Consider the following 23213-nt stretch of genomic DNA (forward strand, 5'->3'; position numbering starts at 1 on the left):
CGGAAGTGTTCCTGGTTCCGTCAGACCTAGTTAATACAGCCTAACAATCAATTAACTGATTTAAATAATAGAAATTGATAATGTTCTATGTGTATGCCATAGTAAAGAGATGTGTTTTTAGTCTAGATTTAAAGTTGAGTGTGTCTGCAATAGACGTGATGGAGTATAATGGTTAAGAACTCGTTCAAGTACTGGGGAGCTAGGCCATTTAGTGCTTTGTAAGTAATAAGCAAGATTTTAAAATGTATACAATGTTTAATAGGGTGCCAGTGCGTTGTTGACAGAACCGGGCTAATATTCCACACACAAGGAATTTTTCTTGGTGCTGAAGCTTCCAGTGCACATATACAATACAAATACAACAAGGACATAGTAATACAATTTCTAAGAATAAAAATATGAAAAATAGTATAAAAAAAATAAGATCACAGTTACGTTTAGTCAGAATAAACTAACTGTGCAGCTGCAGTTTATTTATTAAGCGAGCAGGGCAACCACCCAGTAGAGCATTACAATAATCTAGCCTTGAGGTCATGAACGCATGAACTAACTGTTCAGCATTTTGCATTGAAAGCATGTGCCGTAATTTAGATATATTTTTAAGATGGAAGAATGCAGTTTTACAGATGCTAGAAACGTGGCTTTCAAATGAAAGATTGGTATCAAAGAGCACACCCAGGTTCAGTAATGTCCTTTTCTCTTTCCAACATAGACCTGGCTGCCGTGGAGGGTACATAACAGGAGAAGAAGTTGCTGCAGGATGAAAACATGGCTGCACCCCTTATTGCACCGCCAGGACCTGACAGCTTCAAATACTTTACCAGGGAATCGCTGTGTGAAATCGAGAAGCGCATTGCTGAGGAGAAAGCCAAGCCGCCTCCTAAGCCAGACAGCAGCTACCGCGACGATGACGACGAGAACAAGCCCAAGCCTAACAGTGACCTGGAGCCGGGCAGGAGTCTGCCCTTCATCTACGGGGACATCCCTCGTGGCATGGTGGCAACACCACTGGAGGATTTAGATCCCTTCTACGCGAATAAGAAAGTAAGTGCATCATCATGTCTCTTCATATGTCCTGCACAGCTGGCATTCATGCGTTATCTTTTAACAATTCAGCTTGAATCGTTCTAGAGGTGGAGATGCTGAGGAATTTTTTTTTTCACACTTTTTAGGCCACAATTGTTTTGTGGCCTACATTTTTTATATATATATATATATACTGTATGTGTGTGCATGTATATACCCCTTTTAGGATATACTTGATACCTGATAACATGATAATCATATGAAAATATGAATAACTTCCTCCTGCAATCCAGTAAAGTTCTGAAGCATTTGTTTATGGCTTGTGTATGTTGTAGATTTTCTGTTAGATGATGCTTTTAAGAGGTTTGAGGAGGAGGTCATCAGTGGGCTGCTGAAGCTTTACAGTTCCAGCTGACAGACTTGTTTTATTTGTTCCAGCAGTAATCCTTTAGAAAAGAAGAGCCAAAAGAAACAGTCCAGTGCGTTTAAAGGAACAGGGCACTGTTTTAGAACAGCTCTTTGAGTAGTGGTACAACCGTAAACTAGTTAGGCCATTTAAAGATCTTTAATGTTGTTGTTTTGGTGAAATGTGTGTTTGGTAGTCTTTAGTGTTGCTATATGTACATGAAAAGAGAAACATCTTAGAATAGTCCACATTTAAAGGCACAATATGTAAGATTTTTGGATTAAAATATCCAAAAACCACTAGAACTATGTTATATGTTTTGTTGACTTACTTTCATTATCCCAAATGTCTCCAAGAAGGTTTAAATCCAGAGAAATAAGCAATTTTAACCAGGAAACAGGCCATGTCCACCATTGCCTATCAATGACATCATACCCACGTTACACTCGATTTCCAGTTCCCATTCAGTCGGTCACGTTCGACGTACGTCGGACGTACCGACGAATTGGGATCACTTCAGGGAGCCCCTATCAGCTTCGAGATATAGAGAACAGGCCAATGGGCCATTGGCGTGCGAGATTTGCATCTCGCGCTCCGCCCCGCGCCGCGGGTATAAACAGGAAGCGAGAGCGAATGCACGCTGTCATTCACTTCGGAGCCGAACGGCGTTGATGAAGCAAGACTGCTTTTCTAAAAGAGAGCCTATCTGCAAGAGAGATGCTCCAGAGAACGAAAAGGACGCTCTGTGTTGGCGAAAAGGCACAATCAGCGCGACCGCATGTTCACCGCTGCATCAGCATAACAAACTGCTGTTCTCACAGCAACTGTCGGTTTGGTGAGGACGTTTGTTTCAGTGAGTGCACCACAGGACTGCACTTACCACCTGTGTGTTGCCGCGGTCTTCCCCTGGGTGCTTCAGCACTGTTTAAAGAGCGTTTCCTCACAAAAGAGCAACACGGGTGTGACACTGCGTCTTTTTCAAGACGTCATTCCACTCGTGCGTTTCTGGATGCGGTTGTTTCCTGTCCTGACGGCCACAATCCCTCTTGCATAAACATGTTGAGACTGTGTCGTGGGTGATCCATGTTCTCTCAGGGGAACGGGATCATGTCGACGCGCTGGTCATCTCACCTTCCGCGTGAGGGTTTGAGTGTTCAGCGCGCCGTGTGCCGTCTGGCTGCCGGGTGACAGCGCGGGTTGCCACGGCAACTCTGCGCGCGTCACTCGGCGCCTCCGATGCGTGGTCGAGACTATGATGCCTCAAACGGGGTTGAGTCCCTTCGCTTATACCCCGATCTAGTCTCTTTTCTGGTGCACCAGAGGGGGGACTATTTTGGCTGATAAGCCTGGGTGGCCTGAGGATTACAGTGAGGCTTCCCCGCCGCGTACATCTCTGTGGGCCCCTCACTCCTCTATCGCATCGCAAGCATGTTGAGACTGTGTTCGTGGGTGGTCTATGCTCTATGCTCTCTCATGAGAGCATAGCCACGTCGGCGCGCTGTTCGTCTTGCCTTTTTCATAAGGGCTTGAGTGTTCAGCGCGCCGTGTGCCGTCTCACGGCCACGCCCACTGTCTCACGTATCTGCTGGTAGCTTACAGATGGGATTGCTGGTCCTTGAAAGGGGACCTAGCGTTTCATTTGGGGCTCTAGCAGAGGACAGATGTCAATCGCTGCATCGGAGAGAGGGCTGTTATGTGTTGAAAATGAAGATGATGCTGAGATTCCCACTGTAATAGTGGGCGCTCGTGCTGAATCAGATTCATACTTGACAGCCATGCTTTCCCGGATGGCTGAGGCATAGTGCAACGCGTAAATCGCCTTGCCTGCCCCTTGCCTTTTTTCGGATGTGCATTGGAAGGCTTTGGCATTGTGGAACTATTGGTGCCAAAATATGGAACACCAATAGGGCCATAATCTGTATAAAGTTTTCCTCTCTCTCACTACCCTCATCGGTGGGGTGGCAGTGCCACTGGCAGGCCACCTCCGCCCTGCTTAGTGCACGAGGGTAGTTCTGAGCCGAGGTTGAGCTGCGCACAGCGCTGGCCCTTGGCTAGACGATGTCCACCCTGGTCCAGAAACACAATTGACCCGGATTTGGTCTGGAACTGTTCTTCCCCGGAGGAGGGCCGGGTGGAAAACCATTAGTAATTCTGTTCCGCCACTGATGTTAAAAACAGCCAGTGGTACCCAAAAAAAAAAAAAAAAAAAGAGAGCAGTTCCAATACCTCTGGGTCTCGGGAGTTCAGGAATGGCAGCGTGTGACGCTACAGAGCCTCGCCGCTTTCATTCCCCTCCCCACAAGAGGGCGAGAATGGCAGTGTGTGACGCTACAAAGCCTCGCCACTCTCATTCCCCTCTTCTCAGCGGTGCGTGGACAACAGTGCGTGACGCTATGCCTCGCCACTCTTGTTCCCCGCTGAGGAAGGAGGTGAGGCAGACCGTGCGCAACGCCACAAAGCCTTGCCACGCTCAGCCCCTCCTTCATTTGGGAGCGCGCTTGGCGGTGGTCGACGCTCCCATGCCTCGCCACCCTCAGACGCCTCTCCCTTCGCCAGCAGGGGGCGACGGCTGTGGGAACGCACTCAAGCGGCCTCCCCACACTCGCACGCCCCCTCCGCGGACGCAGGTAAGTTTTGCACAGCACACTCAGATCCCACTTCGGGCCGCTCCATGCCGTCCGTGTCGGATCCCTGCATTCCGCGTCGCTGCCCCGCTGCGGGTACGTCTGTGGTTAATCCCCTTGCTCGGTGTCTGGAAGCCTGGCTAGAGCTTCCCAGCCCGTCTCGGGGCCGTACCATCAGACTCGGCTATGCGATTCAGTTCGCCAGGCGTCCCCCTAAGTTTGGGGGCGTTCACTTCTCAGTAGCGAAGGAGAACGCCCCCGTGCTCCGGGCGGAGATCGCAGTCCTACTGGCGAAGGACGCGATGGAGCCGGTCCCTCCAGCCGATATGAGGTCCGGGTTCTACAGCCCGTACTTCATTGTACCCAAGAAAGGCGGCGGGTAATGGCCGGTCTTGGACCTGCGATTCTTGAACCGGTCCCTTCACAGGCTGCCGTTCAGAATGCTAACGCAGAAGCACATCTTCAGGTGCGTCCGTCCCCAAGATTGGTTTGCAGCGATCGACCTGAAGGACGCGTACTTTCATTCTCGTTTCCCCTCGACCGGCCCTTTCTGCGCTTCGTGTTCGAGGGACGGGCATGTCAGTACCGCGTCTTGCCCTTCGGCCTGTCCCTGTCGCCCGCGTCTTTGCGAAGGTTGCGGAGGTGGCCATTGCCCCCATGAGAGAGCATGGTGTTCGCATTCTCAACTACCTCGACGACTGGCTGATCCTTGCCCAGTCGTGAGAGCAGTTGTGCGAACACAGGGACAAGGTGCTCAGTCACCTCAGCCAGTTGGGACTTCGGGTCAACTGGGAGAAGAGCAAACTCTGTCCCACGCAGAGGATCTCTTTTCTCGGTATGGAGATAGACTCGGTCGCCATGACAGCGCGCCTCACCGAGCGCGCGTCCAGTCAGTGTTGAACTGCTTGAATTCGTTCAAAGGCAGGACAGCGGTACCACTGAAACATTTTCAGAGGCTCCTGGGGCATATGGCATCCGCAGCCGCAGTAACGCCGCTCGGATTGCTTCATATGAGACTGTTTCAACGCTGGCTACACGATCGAGTCCTGAGATGGGCGTGGCACAGCGGTTCCCTCCGTGTCCAAGTGACGCCGAGGTGCCGCCAAACCTTCGGCCCATGGTCGGACCCTTTGTTTCTACGGGCGGGAGTTCCCCTAGAACAAGTGTCCAGGCACTCCGTTGTCTCCACGGATGCCTCATCCACGGGTTGGGGTGCCACGTACAACGGGCTTGCAGTTTCGGGTCTGTGGACGGGGCCTCAACTGCAATGGCATATCAATTGCCTCGAGTTGTTAGCAGTTCGTCTTGCACTCAGCCGCTTCAAAGTTCCGCTCAGAGGCAAGCACGTTCTGGTCTGTACGGACAACACTGCGACCGTTGCGTACGTCAAAAAACAGGGTGGTCTACGCTCTCGTCGCATATCACAACTCGCCCGCCATCTCCCCTTATGGAGTCAGAAACATCTGAGGTCGCATTCACATTCCGGGCCTGCTCAATCGTGCAGCCGACGAGCTGTCACGTCATCCGGTGCTTCCGGGAGAATGGCGACTCCATCCCCAGGCGGTCCAGCTAATCTGGAGTCGTTTCGGGGCCGCACAGGTAGACCTGTTTGCCTCCCCAGAGACGACCCACTGTCAGTGGTTTTATTCCTTGACCGAGAGAACCCTCGGGTCGGATGCCCTGGCCCACAGCTGGCCCCGGGAAGAATGCAAGTATGCGTTTCCCCCAGTGAGCCTTCTTGCGCAGACACTGTGCAAAGTCAGGGAGGACAAGGAGCAAGTCCTGTTGGTCGCTCTATATTGGCCCAACCGGACTTGGTTCCCGGAACTAGTGCTCCTTACGACAGCACCTCCCTGGCCCATTCCTCTGAGGAAGGACCTCCTGACTCAGAGACGGGGCACCCTATGGCACCTGCGTCCAGACCTCTGGAAATTCCATGTCTGGTCCCTGGACGGGACGCAGAGGTTCTAGGTGACCTACCGCAAGCGGTAGTTGACACCATCACTTCCGCTAGAGCCCCCCTACGAGGCGCCCCTATGCGTTGAAGTGGAACCTGTTCGTCGATTGGTGCTCTTCTCGCCGAGAAGACCCCCGAAGATGTTCGATCGGATCTGTGCTTGCCTTTCTACAAGATGGGTTGGAACGAAGGCTGTCTCCCTCCACCCTCAAAGTCTATGTTGCCGCTATCGCCGCTAATCATGAGCTAGTAGATGAATAAGTGCATACAAACTTCAACTCGGTTATATAGCTTATACAGTTAAACAAAATTGTGTTTTAAAAGTGTAATAATAAAGAATTTTTAAGAACAAATTTGAGGGATTTTCATACATTTTTTTTTCTTCCATCAAGCAGAGAACCTAGAAATACACAGTCTGAAGGCCTAATGTGAAACTGAAAGTGATGTATTACAGTGAATCGACAGGATTTTACCCTCTCTAATTAATGCGTTTAATCACTCAAGTATAAGCACTCTCAAGCCCTATTCCGGCTTGTTCAGTTCCAGCTCTTCTTTCACCGTTCGAGTGATTTGGATGTGAGAGAAAACACTCAATTTTTAAAAGATTGTGCAGTCAGTTTCAAAGTTCTCTCTCCTCTCTGCTTTGGTTAGTTTTCTTCTATTTTCCACATATTCCTGTCATGAGCGCTGCAAACACGGATAGGCGAAGACTTGTGAAATACATCTGTGAAATACCCGTTCAGTGCCATTGTGCTTTTGCTTCAAATGGACCAGCCCAGAATGCATTGCGTACTACAGTACAAAACCGTAATGCATGATACAGTAGTTAAGTGTTGAAAATGGGCTGTAAATTAACAGCAGTTACTTACCGTGAAAATTATTGCCCAGAATTTCTACAGTACATTACTGTTTTAATGGAAAACAGTATATTACAGTCAGAATTTGGTCGTTTTTTTTTACAGCATTTTTTTTTTACAGTGATCCTTCAGAAATCGTTCTAATATGCTGATTTGGTGTTAATATTTTTGTGGAAATAGCGATGCTTTCTATTCTTCGAAGATCAATAGAACGTTCAAAAAACTTCTTTATTATCACTTCTGATCCATTTAATGAGTCCTAAAAAAATAAAAATAATCTTACTAACCTAAGCTTTTGAACGATACTGTAGATCCATCTGTTATGAACAGGATATGCTGGGTCCGTTCAGAGCTTGCCAATAATGGTTAATCTATTGCATTTTGGCTGATTTTAAAACATCATGCTGTGTGTATTTCTGTTCAGTATGCCAAGTTGCCAACCTTTAAGTCAACCTATTTTGAGTTCCATTTAAACTTACTGTTTATGAGTGAAGCCTCCAAGCTGTGGACTCCAAAAGTTTGAGACCACATTAAAAATGTGGAGTTCAAAATCTAATTTAAACCTGGAAGCATTGCAGGCATGTGCAATTTAGAACATGCAAATGTTATGATGTAATATATGTATATATAACATTTTTAACATTCCATTGAAGCTCTACACCCTTTGGATAATTTTCAAATCATTCTAAAGGACATTAGAGTTCATAGTTTGGTTTGGACAAACCAAATAGCACATTTTACAATGTTCATGTATTAATTAATCAAACCTTTCACTCCAATTTTATGCTGATAATATCATTTATTTTAGTTGTATATTATAAAAATGCAGCATTTTATGCTTTAAGACTATTAAGTGGATGCACAGTTTCTTGATATATCACCAGTCATAAAACAGTGCCTTGTTTTATGTTTCAAATGAGCTATATCAGATGCAAGATAGTTGTTGTTATAAGATGTAGCCTAAGGGTGGAAGATGAAGTCATCTTTTCTGTCTGAGTCGTAATGGAGCCCAACAGGCTCAGCCCTGTGTTCATGTTTGGCTCGGTGCAAAGTGCAGCGGTGAGACTTCAGCAGGGTCTGCCACACCGGACTTTACTAAATAATGCACAGACTAATTTGTATGGTAATGCCTGTTAATGTGTGCATGTGCCGAGGCGTTACCCTGCCTCCCTCTGTTGCTTTCTCCCACCGTCTCATTCCTCTGCCTCCCTCTCATGCAGTGCACACTGACTGTTATGTAACCGCCCGCTCCATGCACAGGAAGGAGATTTCAGTCTCCTGATGAAAACCTCATGGAGGAGCGTATGTGAAACAGTCTAAAGGAACTGAATTATACTCCAAACAGAATACATTTTTATTGCAAAAATGGCTCACGTTAGACCTTATATTAGAATTTCTTTTTTATTTAAATGCATCTCTGCACCATGTTTTCAAGCACATGCCATAGACGATCTATCCTGCATTTAATGCCTCTTTGATTGTACGCTTTGCCAGCATTGTGATCAGATCTCCCATTGTCCTTTTGTTTCCACATGCTGGGCTTGACTTGCAGCCTGCAGCAGTAGTGAAACCTGATTCTTGAGGCTCAGGGCAGCTCGGCTCATAGTAGTGGAAAACCAGCTGAGAAATGGGAGCTGGCAGCTTTTAAATCCAGACCTGTGACACTATCAGAAGCAATTAGCTTAGGAAGATTTGCTACAGGAGCAGCTGATGAAGGCTGAGTCCTCCAGCACAGATGATTCCAGGAGTTGGTTATATGTTGAAAACAAATCCGGTTTGAGACGTAGAGGTCTCCAACATTGATTTATGCATTTAGCTAATACTTTTATCCAGAGTGATAATGGTCCGTGTACCTTTGGATAATTCGTTTTCTTGTTTTTGCCTTCAAAACCTTTCATTTATCATGTATTCGACCCTTCTCGTGAACATAAACTAATCTAGAATCAGTTTTGCATATTTTTATTCTTACTTTCCTCACACTTTGTTCCAATTTGCCAAATGGAAAATCAATAAAACCAAAATGGATAAACAGCTTGAATATTCAATCTGTACATGGGTGGGAATAAAAAGCCCCTTTGCACTGATTGGTCAATCAAAGATCAAGCCATGTCGTCATCAGTTCTTACACAGTTCCACGCAACAGAATAATAGTAGCCATCTGCTACAGTTGTGCGGATTCTTAACGTGTTTATTGCAACTACATTTCACCTCTTTCTCATCATACAGCCAGACTAATGAATGGCTTGACACAATCCCTAGCGGGGCAGAGCCTAGACAGGGCTTTTGTGTACACGCATCTGCTCTCACAACTACCCCTAACCTACCTATTCGGCTCACCACCTGTTTTATTTAGCTGACCCAACTCTCAAAATCTGTGTGGCAAATCTGTATTTACACTGTACTGAAGCGCAGACCAGTATCGAAGGATACACTTTGAAATAACACTTTGAACAAAAAAGCCAGAGTTGAAGAGTATTTTTATATGTATTGCCCACTTTATTAACCCAAATATTTGCCCCCTCAAATTGATTTTCTGGGGTATTTTTACGTCGATTTTTTTTTTTCTAATCCTATTAAATATGTAGGCTATGTCAGCTTTAAATTTAAATTCTTACATTTAGTCAATTCAATTAGAATTATATGACACTATAGGCTGTTTCCAATGATATCAGTATCAACCAAAGCCATCTTTGCGCTGCAGAGTTGGCACAGAAGCAGCATCTGAAGTTGCTTGTAGATTTTTTTAATGCTGCTTATAGAGGTCAGTAAATGCATGTACACAGCAACTGAAATTGCATAATGTCATGAGATGACATTTTTAATACAGAAATATGAAATGGATGACCAGATGAAACGATTATGGAGATGAAACGATTATATATATATATCATAGTAGGTGGCGGCAAGTCACTCTGTTAATTAAAGAGTCATTTATTCAACCGATTCGCTCAAAACACTGATTCATTCAGTAATATAAAAATCAAGTGGCTGACTATATGGTTGGTGAATCACTCACTCAACCGATGTTCGAAGACTCAGATTCATTCGGGAAGGAAACGCCACTCTGTGATCAATAAATACTCAATATTAATTAAATAACACTTAAAAAGATTGTGGTTGGCGCTTCACTACAGTGTAAATACAGCTTTGCCACACGGATTTTGAGAGTTGGTCAGCTAAATAAGTGTGCCAAATAGGTTAGCTAGGGGTAGTTGAGAGAGCAGATGTCTCTTAATAGTTATAGGATATCCTAAACTAACATTTCACGCACGCAAATTTATGTGTACACAGAAGAATGCCCCATCTGGGCTCTTCCCCGGGAGGGTTTGTGTCGAGCCATTCATTAGTCTGGCTGTTTGATGAGAAAGAGAAATGAAATGTAGTTGCAATAAATATGTTAAGAATCCATACAACTGTAGCAGATGGCTACTATTATTCTGTTGTGTGGAACTGAATAAAAACTGATGACGACATGGCTTGATCTTCGGTTGACCAATCAGCACAAAGTACAGATGTACAGAACGAATATTCGAGCTGTTTATCCAGTTTGGTTTTATTGTTTTTCCATTTGGCGATTTAGAACAAAGTGTGTTGAAAAGAAGAATAAAAGTATGAAAAAACTGCGCATGAATAGTTTGTTTATGTTCACAAGAAGGATCGAATATGTGATAAATGAACAGTTTCTTCTGGGTTTTTTTTAGTTTTGAAGACAGAAAATGAGAACACAAATTATCGAAGGTGTTGTATTTTAAATGTTTAATTGTATTATTTTAAAGTTATTTACTATTTTATTTTATTTTTACTATTTTGTTTCATTTTCTGTTCTCTTTGATGTAATGTTCTTATTTTGCCTGAGCTTAGCACCGTTACAGCACCTTTAAACAATCAGATTTTTAGATTTTAGATGTTTTAGATTTGACCAACATTCTTATACACATTTCTGACTTCAGGTTTGGGCTCTGATTGTTTAAATAGGAACGTTGTTGATCCAGGAACATGTCCTGCTTGAGTAAAGGGTGTGCAAAGGTGAGAAAGGGGAGACAGAAGGAGGGAGGCAGACTGGGTCATAAATCTTAAGAGGGACTCTTCAAAATGTGCCATGTAGGACCATTGCTTCTCCCTGTGATGACGTGGCACTTGGAGTGGGCTTGGCTGGGCTGGTTGGGGGGCTGGGGAAGGCAGGATGATGCACAGCTTGAGTATAATGGCCATCTCACTCCTCCCTCACATCTGTTCACAACCTCTACACACTCCACACCAGGAAATACTCATATTGTAATACAGGTATCTAATTTATTTTTTGTTGGTTTTATGTTTGCTACATACCTAAACACGAATACTGTACATGGCTACATTAACAGGAAATAGAGCCTATACATTTATCTCTGTGCAGATTTGACATGGAAGCTCACTCTAAATGGTTGAACTATTTTATGTTTGATATTAAATGATATAGAATGAAGAGAGTTTGGCCTTGTCAAGCGACAAGCTTTTGATGTGGCAGATGCTGCATTGGCTCTGAAGCTTCTCACTCTTTTCATTCGCCATTTTCTGCTCTGCTCATCACTCTCTTTTACATTAGTCACCATCTCTGTTGTTTTTGTTTCTCTATTTTTCACCATGTTTCTCTCCTCTCCACGTGTCCTATCATACGTCTGTTCTGTGCTTCTGGATCTTGTTTACATCACTTACACTCTCCTGCTCACTTTGCATCATCCTGTTACATGATCTCTGTCTCTTTCCACTTTTACCTCTCCCTGTTTTTTTTTTTAAGCTTTTAGTGGAATATTAAAATAAATAAATGTAATTTATTTTATTTTATAGTAACATTTTTGGTTCCACTTTATATTAAGTGTCCTTAACTACTATGCACTTAGCTACATCAAAAAATATGTACAATGTACATATTGCAAAACACGGTAACACTTTATTTGAATGTCTTTGTTACAGTGTAATTATACATTCAAGTACTGAGTAATATTAAGCAAGTACTTCTACAGCATTCATAAACCTTAGTTAATGTTACAAATGGACTCTTATAGTAAAGTGTTACCATTTCATATAAATCCAAACAGTCACGCTTCTTCCATCTTTAAATATCTATGCAAAGGCCAGAGTACTGAAATTACAAAAATGTATATTACATGTATAGTCTCTCAATTTATGTGTCTATTTTTGAACACTTGATGATTATCTAATCAAAATAACTAAATATGTATCGCAGTGTTGATAAAAAAGAAACTGAAATCGGATGCGTTTCTGATTTGTTTATATTTCTGTCGGCTGCATGAACAATTTGCTTTCTCGCGTCGCTAGCTTTAAATATGCAATTTCACCGGCTAATGAATGCATAAGTGATCTGCTGAATATAAACTAATGCAAATAGATGGTTACAAGCGTGACATTAAACATTTGGATCAGCTTGGCATGTATTTTTGTCACATTGTTTTAACTGCTTGAGGTACTAGTAATGTTGGCGTCCTCTCAGCCTTGACAGCAAACATAGGCTATTGCTGTTCTTTCTCGGCTAATGTAGCATTTAGTCAGCAAATTAATTACTATACTATTACTATATTAATTACATTACATTTATTGTAGTTTTCTGTATTCATAACATTTAGCCGTCTGTGTTTTAAATCCACATTTGAAGTATCAGCACTTTCCGCACAGCGCGTGCTCTCCATTCAGCACGCAGCCTCATGTGTCAAAATAAACAGCACGAGGCATTCGCGATAGTTTTTATTTCACCTCTAGAGGCCGTTATCGTACTGTATGATGACCTCTCCAGTCCCCCCCCATGTAGCTCCAACAACGGATGCAACCCGGAACAACTATCGGCATGGGCTTTTGTTCCTGTCTTTGCTCCACCAATTAGCTATCGGTGCCGATTCATCGGTCAACCTCTAGGTTTAATTCAGTGTCCGTGGTTGGGTCCAGTTGTACATATTTTTATAGCTTGTCCTCTCCCTTCTTCTTTTTATATTTATGATTGGTTTTTAAATGTCATTGTTTCCTTATTCGTTCTCCATCTTCCTCCCTTCCTCTCACTGCTTACGCATTCCTCTCTGGGCTGTCTTTCTCCCGCTCTTTATCTTTCTTTTTCTGCTCCATTCTGGATTATGAAATTTTCAGTAGCTGTGCAGCCTGTCATGCATTAAAAAGAGGAAACCCACATGCACATGTACTATATCCAGAGAATATTGAGAAAGGGCCAATGTATTTTTTTCATAAATGCACCACTTCTCCATTATTTTTTCATCTCATGATGTTTCATATATGTGACTACTGCTTTAGGCTACTGTTTTGAAGTGATCTTGTCCTGTTTTTAACACAGGAGAAGATGCAGTTGATCCCCAATGTCTCACACACAGTTGTGAGCAGGGAGCAGATCTTTTTTTCTCTCTCTCTAAGCAGGACTCAGTATGTAGTTTACATGGTGGCCTGATTTAGTCTGACCCAAATAGATCTAACTCTTCTCCATCTTTAGTTACATATACAAAGTGTTATTTACTGAGCTGTACTTCTTTAACCTTATGCATTATTGTGGACCAACAAACCAAATTAAATTAAATGACCCAAATTATGAGCTTTGATATGTGCTACTCATTGGTTTCATAGACTCGGCACTCTCCGTGGTGCTGAAGAGGGTTTCTTGGTGTTCAACTAAACTCAAGCATGTAGTGTGCAGGGTGAAGTGCAGGGGTGCATCCCATCACTGCAAATGCACACAACCTTCCATGAAACTTTGATGGTAGCGAACATGTTTTATTTAGACAATTATGAGGTTATCTACTGAAAGGCTGGTGAGCTTACGATGACTCGTTTGTGGTCTTAAGCATGCTCTGAAAAATATTCATGAATTTAAACTTTTCAGATTCAGTGAGAAGTGAGATATCCGGTTAGAACTAGGGTTCATTTTTGGCATTACTACAGACATTAATAAATATCTTTTCTCCTCTTCCAAATATAGAATATTTAATACCTGCATCAGGCTTCTATGGACCATATAGTATGATATAGTGAGAATATAGAGCTCATACTCGAGGAGGGGAAAAACACAAAAGCTGTGTCCCAAATGACGCACTATACACTATGCACTTATACACTATGTACTTATGCACTATGTACTCAACCATGTAGTGTATGAACTTTACATGGTTATTTTGTCATTCAAGATCGTAATCTGGTAGTGCCTCCCCCTCCACTACGTAATTAAATCTGCGACAGTTCATGTGCATGAAGTGTCCAACATTCCACACTTTGTTTTTTCCGTTAATTTAGTGCATCATCCGGGTATTTAAAGTGTACTTTTTCTTTTTGGAATTTTCAATGTGAACACACCACTTACACTTTTTATACTTAAAAACGTTATAGAATAGTGCATAAGTATGCGAATTGGGTCACACCTCTACATTTATTCAGAGGCCCAAATTAAACAAAAATATGCAGTTTGGTGCAGATGTTTTCATTTATGTTGTCATGTGGCCATGCATTTCTGATGGCCAGTAGTGTAAATCAATTATATTTTTATAAAAGTATAGCAGACTTCTTATATTTTTGGGATAGAGTGACACTTACAACTGATATTTATATGCATTTTATTTATCTAAGTAAGATTATATTAGTTTTCTGATCAAAGCTCTGTAGTTTTAATTGTGGGGTGTGGGGGGGGGGCATATAATGCAATGCAATACAATTAGGATGATTAAGAAATGCATAAATAAATGTTGTGTAATCAAGTAAATCTACGTTTCAGTAAAAGCAAATGTAACAGTAAAATCAATATAACAATATAAATTGTGGGACATTTTTAGAATTATACTAAAAGTTTACTTACTAAGTTACTTAGTTTACTTACTAAGTATGAACTATCAATCAGAGGTCAGAAGGTGTGTAGTAGATTGTGTGCAGGTTTTTCAGCAAAATTTATTTTTCATGTTGATCATTTAGAGACCATAGAAACTCATGTATAAAATATGATACAGTAGGCTTTATAGGGTTTATAAGCCTGTATATATTTTTAGTTTGTGGAATAGGGTGAAATGACCTAATGGGTTACTAATGAGTCTCCAAATTCTCTTATTAGTTATTTTGAGTTATCATTTGCTCTTTAGGTGGTAAATTCTGAAATGTATTTTAAAGTACAGCATTCGGTAACACTTTAGTTTAGGGTCCAATTCTCACTATTAACTAGTTGCTTATTAGCATATTACTAGGATATTGGCTGTTTATTAGTACTAAAGCACATATTAATGACATATTCTGCATGACAATATTCATCCCTTAATCCTACCCTTAATCCTACCCAATACCTAAATTTAACAACTACCTTACTAACTATTAATAAGCAGTAATTGGGAGTTTATTAAGGCAAAAGTAATAGTTAATAGTGAGAATTTGACCCTGAACTAAAGTGTGACCCAGAATTCAGTTTCTATTTTATATATTCCTAAACCTACATGCAAGTGTTCACTCAAAATTGAAAATTCTGTCAACATTTACTTATCCTAATGTCATTCCAAACCTGCATGACTTTTTACAGCTTTTGTAGAAAACAAAATGACTTCATTTAATGAATATCTGGTTGGGCGATTTCAATGGTAGAACATTGTGATTTAATAAAGCACCCTAGAGTATTGGCAACTAAGTACAAACGGCTCATGGGTCATTCGGTTTTTGTGAAGAAAAATAATATTTGAACAGCTTTATCAGTAAAATTTTGGCGGATGCCATTGCGTTCCTGTACGCCATCCTGCACTTTATAATCCAGTTCAGTAGGCGTCAGATATACACGTTTAACGTTGGTTGTTTGGAAACTAAAGATTTTTTTATTGATGGGTGAATTATTCCTTCAAGCATCCTGCAACCTCATGCTTATGGCCAAATCGCATATCGCCGTGATATTCAGAATGCTGTGTTGGACTAAATATCAGTATACTCTCAACCAATGAAATTCGACAACTGGAACTGACTGTTGTATAAAGATTATGTAACATCGTTTTACTTTATTGCTCTCCAGAGACAATGTGGATGTTTTGCATGCAGTCTTTCGGATTTACTTTCTTCTTGCCAAAGAATGTGATTTTAATTATTTAGTAGTATATAAAACGATATGTCTTCATTATGATGCCTTGTCTTCAAGAAATAGATGAAGACTTTAAGTACATGATTATTACTTCTGAAAGTCCAGTTGAATAAGTGATGTGTCTCTATGCTTGCAACTAATCTAGTATTTCTCTTTCTCTTTGTTATTCTGTCTTTTTCTCACTTATCTCTCTCTCTCTGGCTGTTTCTGTTTTTCCTCTCCACAGACGTTTATAGTCCTAAATAGAGGGAAAACAATCTTCCGCTTTAGTGCCACACCTGCCTTGTACATGATAAGCCCTTTTAATCTTGCCAGGCGAATAGCGATTAAAATTTTGATACATTCATATCCTTTTTCAGCTGTTTAAATGTGAATATGATAAATACTGTATGTCTAGACATGTCTTTCTCTGCATAAAATATTTAATATGTCTGCTTATTGCTAGGTTGCATGGGATAACTCTAAGGATTTCAGACTTATATGTTTTACTTAAAGGTAGGGTAGGCAATTTCGGAGCAGCTAGCAATAGAAAGGAAACCTTTAAATGCATTAGATCCGACCCTCACTTCAGAGCATCTCCGCGCCTCGTCCAAAACACATGAACAGACATGATAACAGCCAGAGCAGATTCAGCAAAGCGTCATAAGAGACAGTGTTAAATTACCTCAAGTCTCAAAGCACATAACATTAATAATAATGAACGTAAACAACTTACAGAGCTTTTACTTGTACCACCTGACTGCTGCAGATTCATTTCGGCATTGATAGTGTTGACATAGAAACCCATAAATCAGAGTCTGACAGCTCCCGGGAGAATGTCACAGGTCCTGAGACTTCCACAGACAATATGTAAATGTTTTAATATTTAGACCACTTCTATTATTGATTGTTATCACGATATTTATTGAGTTTCAACCAGAATAGCAAAAAATATTTATGAAAAAATTGCCTACCCTACCTTTAAGCAGTCTATTACACTGTGGGACTGCAACATTATATCAGTGGGTGTGGAATCTGTGGATGTAGGTGTGAATTTTGTTGTTGTTGTTGTTGTTGTTTTAAAAAGTGGATTTGCCAAATAGAGATAGAAAATGGTGGGAAGGAGGAGCGGAGCTCTGTCGCCCATTTTCAGCACATTGTGTCCTGGTGTTTTGATGCTGAATCCATGGCCAAGGACATCCTCTTGAATGGTCAGACGCTGAACAGCAGCAGTCTCCCTATTGGCCAATGTAGCACAATTTAAAAATGCTTTCTCTCTGACCATATAGTTTGATTTGTGTTTTGTTATATTCAGATTGTAATGTCAGTCATAACTTGCAGTTCATTTATAAAACATTTACAGAGAGATGGCATTACTGTTAATATTGAGCTGAATGAAAACAACCATTTTCAAACATGCCAAAGATTTGAACTCTATTGCTTTGCTCTGACCACTGATGACTATTTTACTAATTTGATTGTTAATATGGTTGTAGTCCAAACAAAAAACATGTGCTGAAATCTCCGTTATGATAATAGATTTTTTTTTTGCTGGTGATATAAAATTAAACAACATTTTGAATACTGAAATTATGCTAATTGTGTTATTTATTGTTATATGGTTGGTATACTGTATAAATGAAAATTATTGAACATTAATCTCTTTCTGTTATTATACAGCCATGGCCAAAAGTGACAGTGACACAAATTTTGTGGTTTGCAAAGTTTGCTGCTTCTGTATTTGTAGATAATTTTTTCACGTTTCTATTGTATACTGGAAAACAGTGAAAAGCATTTCATAAGTTTAAAGGCTTTGATTTGCAAAAACATGCAATATACACAAAGAGTCAATATTTTCAGTGTTGACCCTTCTTCTTCATAACCTCTTCCATTCGCTCTGGTATGCTGGATATTAGCTTCTGTGCCAAATCCTGACTGATGGCAATCCATTCTTGCCTTATTATTGCTGGGAGTTGATCACAATTTGTGGGCTTCTGCTTGTCCACTCGTCTTGTGAGGATTGACCTCAGGTTGTCTACAGGGAGTTGCCTGTAAGAGAGTCCAAAAGCAACCCCACTTATGGATGGTCTCAGGATGCTTAACTGTTTGCATGACACAGGTCTCATGGTAGCATTCAACTTATCAATTTCCCATTATGTCCCAAACAGTCGGAAGGGGGGCTTACTCAGGAAGAATAACTTTGCACCATTCTTTTACTGTCCAATCCTTATACTTTTCAGCAGAATTTAAGTCTGTCCTTGATGTTTTTCATGTGAAGAAGTGACGTCTTTGCTGCCCTTCTTGACACCAGGCCGTTGTCCAAAAGTCTTCGCCTCACACCCACCTGCTGCCAATATTGAGCAAGCTCTACACTAATGATGACACAATTCCGTAGCTCATTCCTCAGAAGAAGACAGTCCTAACGCTTGTTGGACACTCTGGGACGTCCTGAGCCTTTTTCAGTGCAGTTCTCTCTCCTTGAAGTTCTTGATGATCTGGTAAATGGTTCTTTCAGCAACATTCTTTGCAGCAATTTCTTTGTATGTAGGGCCATTTTGATGCAAAGCAATGATGTCTGTACACCTTTCTTTGGAGGTAACCATTGCTAACACAAGAACACAATGATTGGAAGCACATTTCCCCCCCTTTTATATCAATCAGTCTGCTTCTATAACCCAATCAGAATGATACTGACTTGTACTCGTTCACACTTTCCCATGTGTTGATGATATGATTAGTGAAATGATGTTAGCTGGCCATTTTGTGCCATGGCCAAAAAACGTGTGGTTTTTTTTTTGGGTCAATGGAGCTTTTTGCAATTATTTAAAATGCATCAGATCATTCCTGCACAATAATCTAGAAACAATGTATGTGAATCAACACCACAACAACTGAAGCAGCAAACTTTGTGGAGCACAACATTTATGTCACTGCCAATGCCTTTGGCCACGGCTGTACTTATTTTAAAATGTTTATAAATACATATAAAATATTGTCATAAGGTTGAAAAATATTTAAATATAATTATTGCCCTACCAGTGCTTTACAACTAGCCAAGATTCACCTTTTTTGACTGTTTTGGCAATCTGTTATTGATGAATGACCTGGTATGTGTGTGTATATATACAAAGTACATGCATTTTCCATGTGACATCTCAGAATTTCCTTAACTGATACCCACAGTATTCAGCATGTTCATTATGTGTACGATTTTGACCAACTGTGTGTTCATGACTTTTAGTAATCCTCCCGAGTGGTCCAAACAAGTAGAGTAAGTATTGATCCTAACCACAGCATGCCTCAGAACAAATTATTCACAAAAAATTATTATTAAAATAAATATTCATATTCAAAATAGAAACCAGTTTGGTTATACATAATTTACTTCCAGTTACTTAATTTAAAAATGCATCCCCACCTCCTGCTCTTTCCCTCAGGTATACATTCACTGGAATTTATACGTTTGAATCACTAACAAAAATCATTGCCCGTGGATTCTGTATAGATGACTTCACATTCCTTAGAGATCCATGGAACTGGCTGGATTTCATGGTCATCTCAATGGCGTAAGTATTCAGTCACTTGTACATCTTTTCACATTTAAAACTCTAAAGCCTAGTGCACACTGTACTATTTTGGCCACGATTTGGACGTCTGAGACAAATTTAGTAAATCCTAAAATATTCCTCTGCTCCTAGGCCAAAATTTATTTTCAAGACAAACCATGATTCAATTTAACGCTAGAGATAGTTTTTGTTTCCTAGCCACCATTTCAATCCTACATCCATCGCCGAACTTGTCAAGGAGTGATGATATAAAATTCCGGACGAGTCTTCTTGTGTGTGCCTGTTTTTAACGAATATTGACTGTCGTACAATCTGACATTTAAAGACCACTGAACTTTGATCCCACAGTGTGACATGTTCGTACAGTCTGACAATCATACTTTTTTAAATCTGACTATTTTAAATTGTACTGTCTGCACCTGGCTTAAGATCACTAGTGAAAATTATTTGCTTTTAAAAAATGTACTCTTCAAATTTGATTGTGAATCCCAAGTTTTCAGTGTGGTCTCAGAATTTAAAAATGGTGCACCTATTATGGATTCCAAAAGTCTATTACAAGATCCTGATTGTAGGATATGTTTTCATACGAGTCTTTAAACATATGAATGATATAATTCAGAACAATCATCAACTGAACCTGATTATGAACTGATTTGTGAGCTATCATTCGGTTAATTGTAAATAATAATAATAAATTAACTGGACAGGACACTTGAACAACATTTGCTTAGCTTTTTTTTTTAATGATGGATGATGAAAATAATTATTAATAAGCTGTTTGTATATTGAGCTCTTACTGTATGTGGGGGACACATACAACACATTTTCAGTGTTATATTCTTTCTCTAACCATATGAAAATTTTTAGGTAGCATATTTATGGATTGTGGCAACTCTGCTTATTGTCAAGTTCATCACTGCTCTGCATTTGTCTTTGTGACTCCTGTGTTTTTTCCTCATCTCTCTGCTGTGCTGTGATTTATACCTGCTTCTTGCACGAATCCAGAGAACTCAATCTGTTTTTCTTTTCTGAGAATTTTCATTGTTCAGATGGTCCAAAAGATCAGTGTTTAGAGCCATTCACCATCAACACGACTCCCAGCAGCTAGCGGTGGGCGAAATGACCAACAATCCCAATACAAGTAGTTTTATTTCATGATAACGAAATGCATCACGATATAATTAAGTAAAGTATTTTTATATCAAAATTGAAATTGAAATTTTATAATTGTCATCACCAATTTCAATATTACAAAAATACAAGCCTAAATAACATAAGTTAAAAACAAACAAACTAAACTCTCAAGCTCACCGAAGACAAGTAAACAGTCAGTGATAAAATAGGAGCAAAGAAACGAATTGCAAGTATTAAAAACTACAATAGAACAAAGATACAAGTGAAATAGACCTGATTTACTACATAAATTGTAGTAATGCTTAAAAACGCATTCAAATGATACGATTTTGTGATGATGCAGCAAGGCAACATCACGTGAGCGTAACCGTGATAGAAACAATAGTCCAAAAACTCTACCGGTTGACAAATTTCTACCGCTTAATCATGTCTATATTGGTATATCGCCCACCCCTACCAGCAGCCCACGCAGAACTCACTCACTGACTCTTCCTGCCTTCCTAGTTCTCATTCTCCATTTTTAATTTTATCTGTTTTTATTGAATGTATCTCATTGTATTTTTGTATACAACTACCAGACACATTAATCTGAGATATATTGTATATCCTATAATAATATCACCATATGATCATAATTGTTTATGAAAGCTATTAGAGGTGGGAAACCGAGATCAGGTTTTGTGTTGTTATGCCAAATTTCTACACTGCATTGCAATGTCTTTCTCTTTTTCTTTTGGACTGCAGAAACTTAATATGAAATGGCATGCAAGCATTTGTACTATCTGAAAGATATCGCTAATTTAATCTTCTAATGCCATAGAATGTTTACTTTCTTCCAACATAGAAAAACCTTTAATTATATGTATCTATTTAAATGAAATTATAAATTAAAATTGTAATATTTGCCATCAGCATTTCTATTTTGTATTGTGACTACATTATACCCCCCCCCCCCACACCTCTAAAAGCTATTTAAGAATCATATCATCATAGTCTGCATATGGAAGTCATCGAGTACTAAGTCATGACCATGTCTCCATGTAACTTTGATCTGATCATTGCAGGTATATAACAGAGTTTGTAAACCTAGGCAATGTCTCAGCTCTGCGCACGTTCAGAGTTCTGAGGGCATTGAAAACTATTTCTGTAATCCCAGGTAAGAGAGTGTGTGAGCGGGAGGGGTCGGGTCGGTGTTAGGTGTATGTGTGTGTATTTTGGTTTTCTTTTCCTTCCTTTCCCCCCGTAGTGGACAGGCTCTGTGAGTGGCGTACCTCCTGGTGGTTCGTTGGCGTGGTGGTGTTCTTGGTGTGTTTGTGGTTGTCATTGGTGTCTGTGTGTGATCCTCCCTTATTTCAGATATGTAACAGAGTTTGTGGACCTGGGGAATGTATCTGCGCTGAGAACATTCAGAGTTCTCCGAGCATTGAAAACTATCTCTGTCATTCCAGGTGAGATGCAGTTTTGACGCTGAAGTTAACTTTCAGTATGACCCCCTATTACTATTCAATTTTAAATCTTTTTGTTGGACTTCTCTCTCATTATTTTTTTAGTGAAAATTAATTTGGAGAAGACCATTTAATTTGCTTTTTTCCTATCTCCAAAATTATCAAAAATGGTACTTATACATTTTTGATAGGCTTTGCAGTCTACTATCAATCTCCTTTGAGAGTCCTTTGGTTTCGACAGCCTTTTTGTCCCAGAGCAGATTAGAGCGATTTAGAAAGCTTTAGCGACCAAACCTCTGTAACCTCCTTCATGTAAGCATTAAACATATCTGTGAACAAACCCTGAAAAGGGTTGAACTCAAGGCACTATATTATATGTTGGTTTGTTGTTAAGATGTTGCTAAACAACACATTTTCTGAGTTACTTTACTGAGTTATTTTATTGCAGATTTCAACAGTAAAGACTTAAGATAAAGGCTAATTGTAGAATTCACCAGTGTATGAGGTTCAGTCTAAAAAAGCACCTAGTAGGGTACAGTCTAAAAACAGAGTTAGAATAGTAGCCTCGACAATCAAACTGCAAAGGTATGAATGGATTCATTTTGCTGATTAATAAATCAGGAATCAAATAGAACTTTTAAAACTAGCCCCCGGCCTCCGAGCACTAGAGTAGATATTTTTAACAAGCTATGTTTTGTTCCCCAAGATGAAAATTGAATAGCTCTCAGTGAGTTCCCAAAGAACATACTTGTTACTTATTTATGAAGACTGCCAAGCCTAGTTTGTGGACATATTTTATGCTGCATGATGCTTTGGAAGTCACTTGCTTTTATAGTATTAGCCTACTAAGTGCTTGGCTGCCTTTTATTTTGATTTTTTGATTTTATTTGAATATTCATTTTTCTTCACTTTTTTTCCTTTTATTTTGTATGAAACTCACAAATTGCACCTGGAAGAGAAATAAAAAGCATAGCGCAGATGGTAAAGGGAGATTTTTTTGTTTCCGGTTTCAGAGGAGTGAATTTTTATTTCCTTCAGTGGCCTTGCAAAAATACCAGACATTTAGCTTAACGTCTTGACACATTAGCATCATATGCAGTCAGTTTCAGTCAAATAACAGATTGTTGATTTACT

General features: G+C 40.4%; 1 protein-coding gene across 10 annotated transcripts in view; it reads left to right on the top strand.

The window, feature by feature from the left end:
- Positions 1-768: 768 nt before the first annotated feature.
- Positions 769-23213, top strand: part of scn8aa (sodium channel, voltage gated, type VIII, alpha subunit a) — a gene marked incomplete at its 5' end in the record, with an annotated part of 78861 nt that continues 56416 nt past the window's right edge. For 6 of the 10 annotated variants that reach the window (XM_079803335.1, XM_079803336.1, XM_079803340.1 and 3 more), the window contains 5 exons: positions 769-1044; positions 16182-16302; positions 19118-19205; positions 19372-19500; positions 21991-22082. In XM_079803335.1, coding sequence (XP_079659461.1) covers positions 769-1044; positions 16182-16302; positions 19118-19205; positions 19372-19500; positions 21991-22082 — 706 coding nt within the window. Of the gene's footprint in view, positions 1045-16181; positions 16303-19117; positions 19206-19371; positions 19501-21698; positions 21791-21990; positions 22083-23213 lie in introns of all 10 variants that reach the window. The other 4 variants (XM_079803333.1, XM_079803338.1, XM_079803339.1 and 1 more) reach the window with 1 other exon arrangement.

This window comes from Gobio gobio (genome assembly GCF_949357685.1).
Source record: "Gobio gobio genome assembly, chromosome: 21".
In the NCBI taxonomy this organism is placed as follows: domain Eukaryota; kingdom Metazoa; phylum Chordata; class Actinopteri; order Cypriniformes; family Gobionidae; genus Gobio; species Gobio gobio.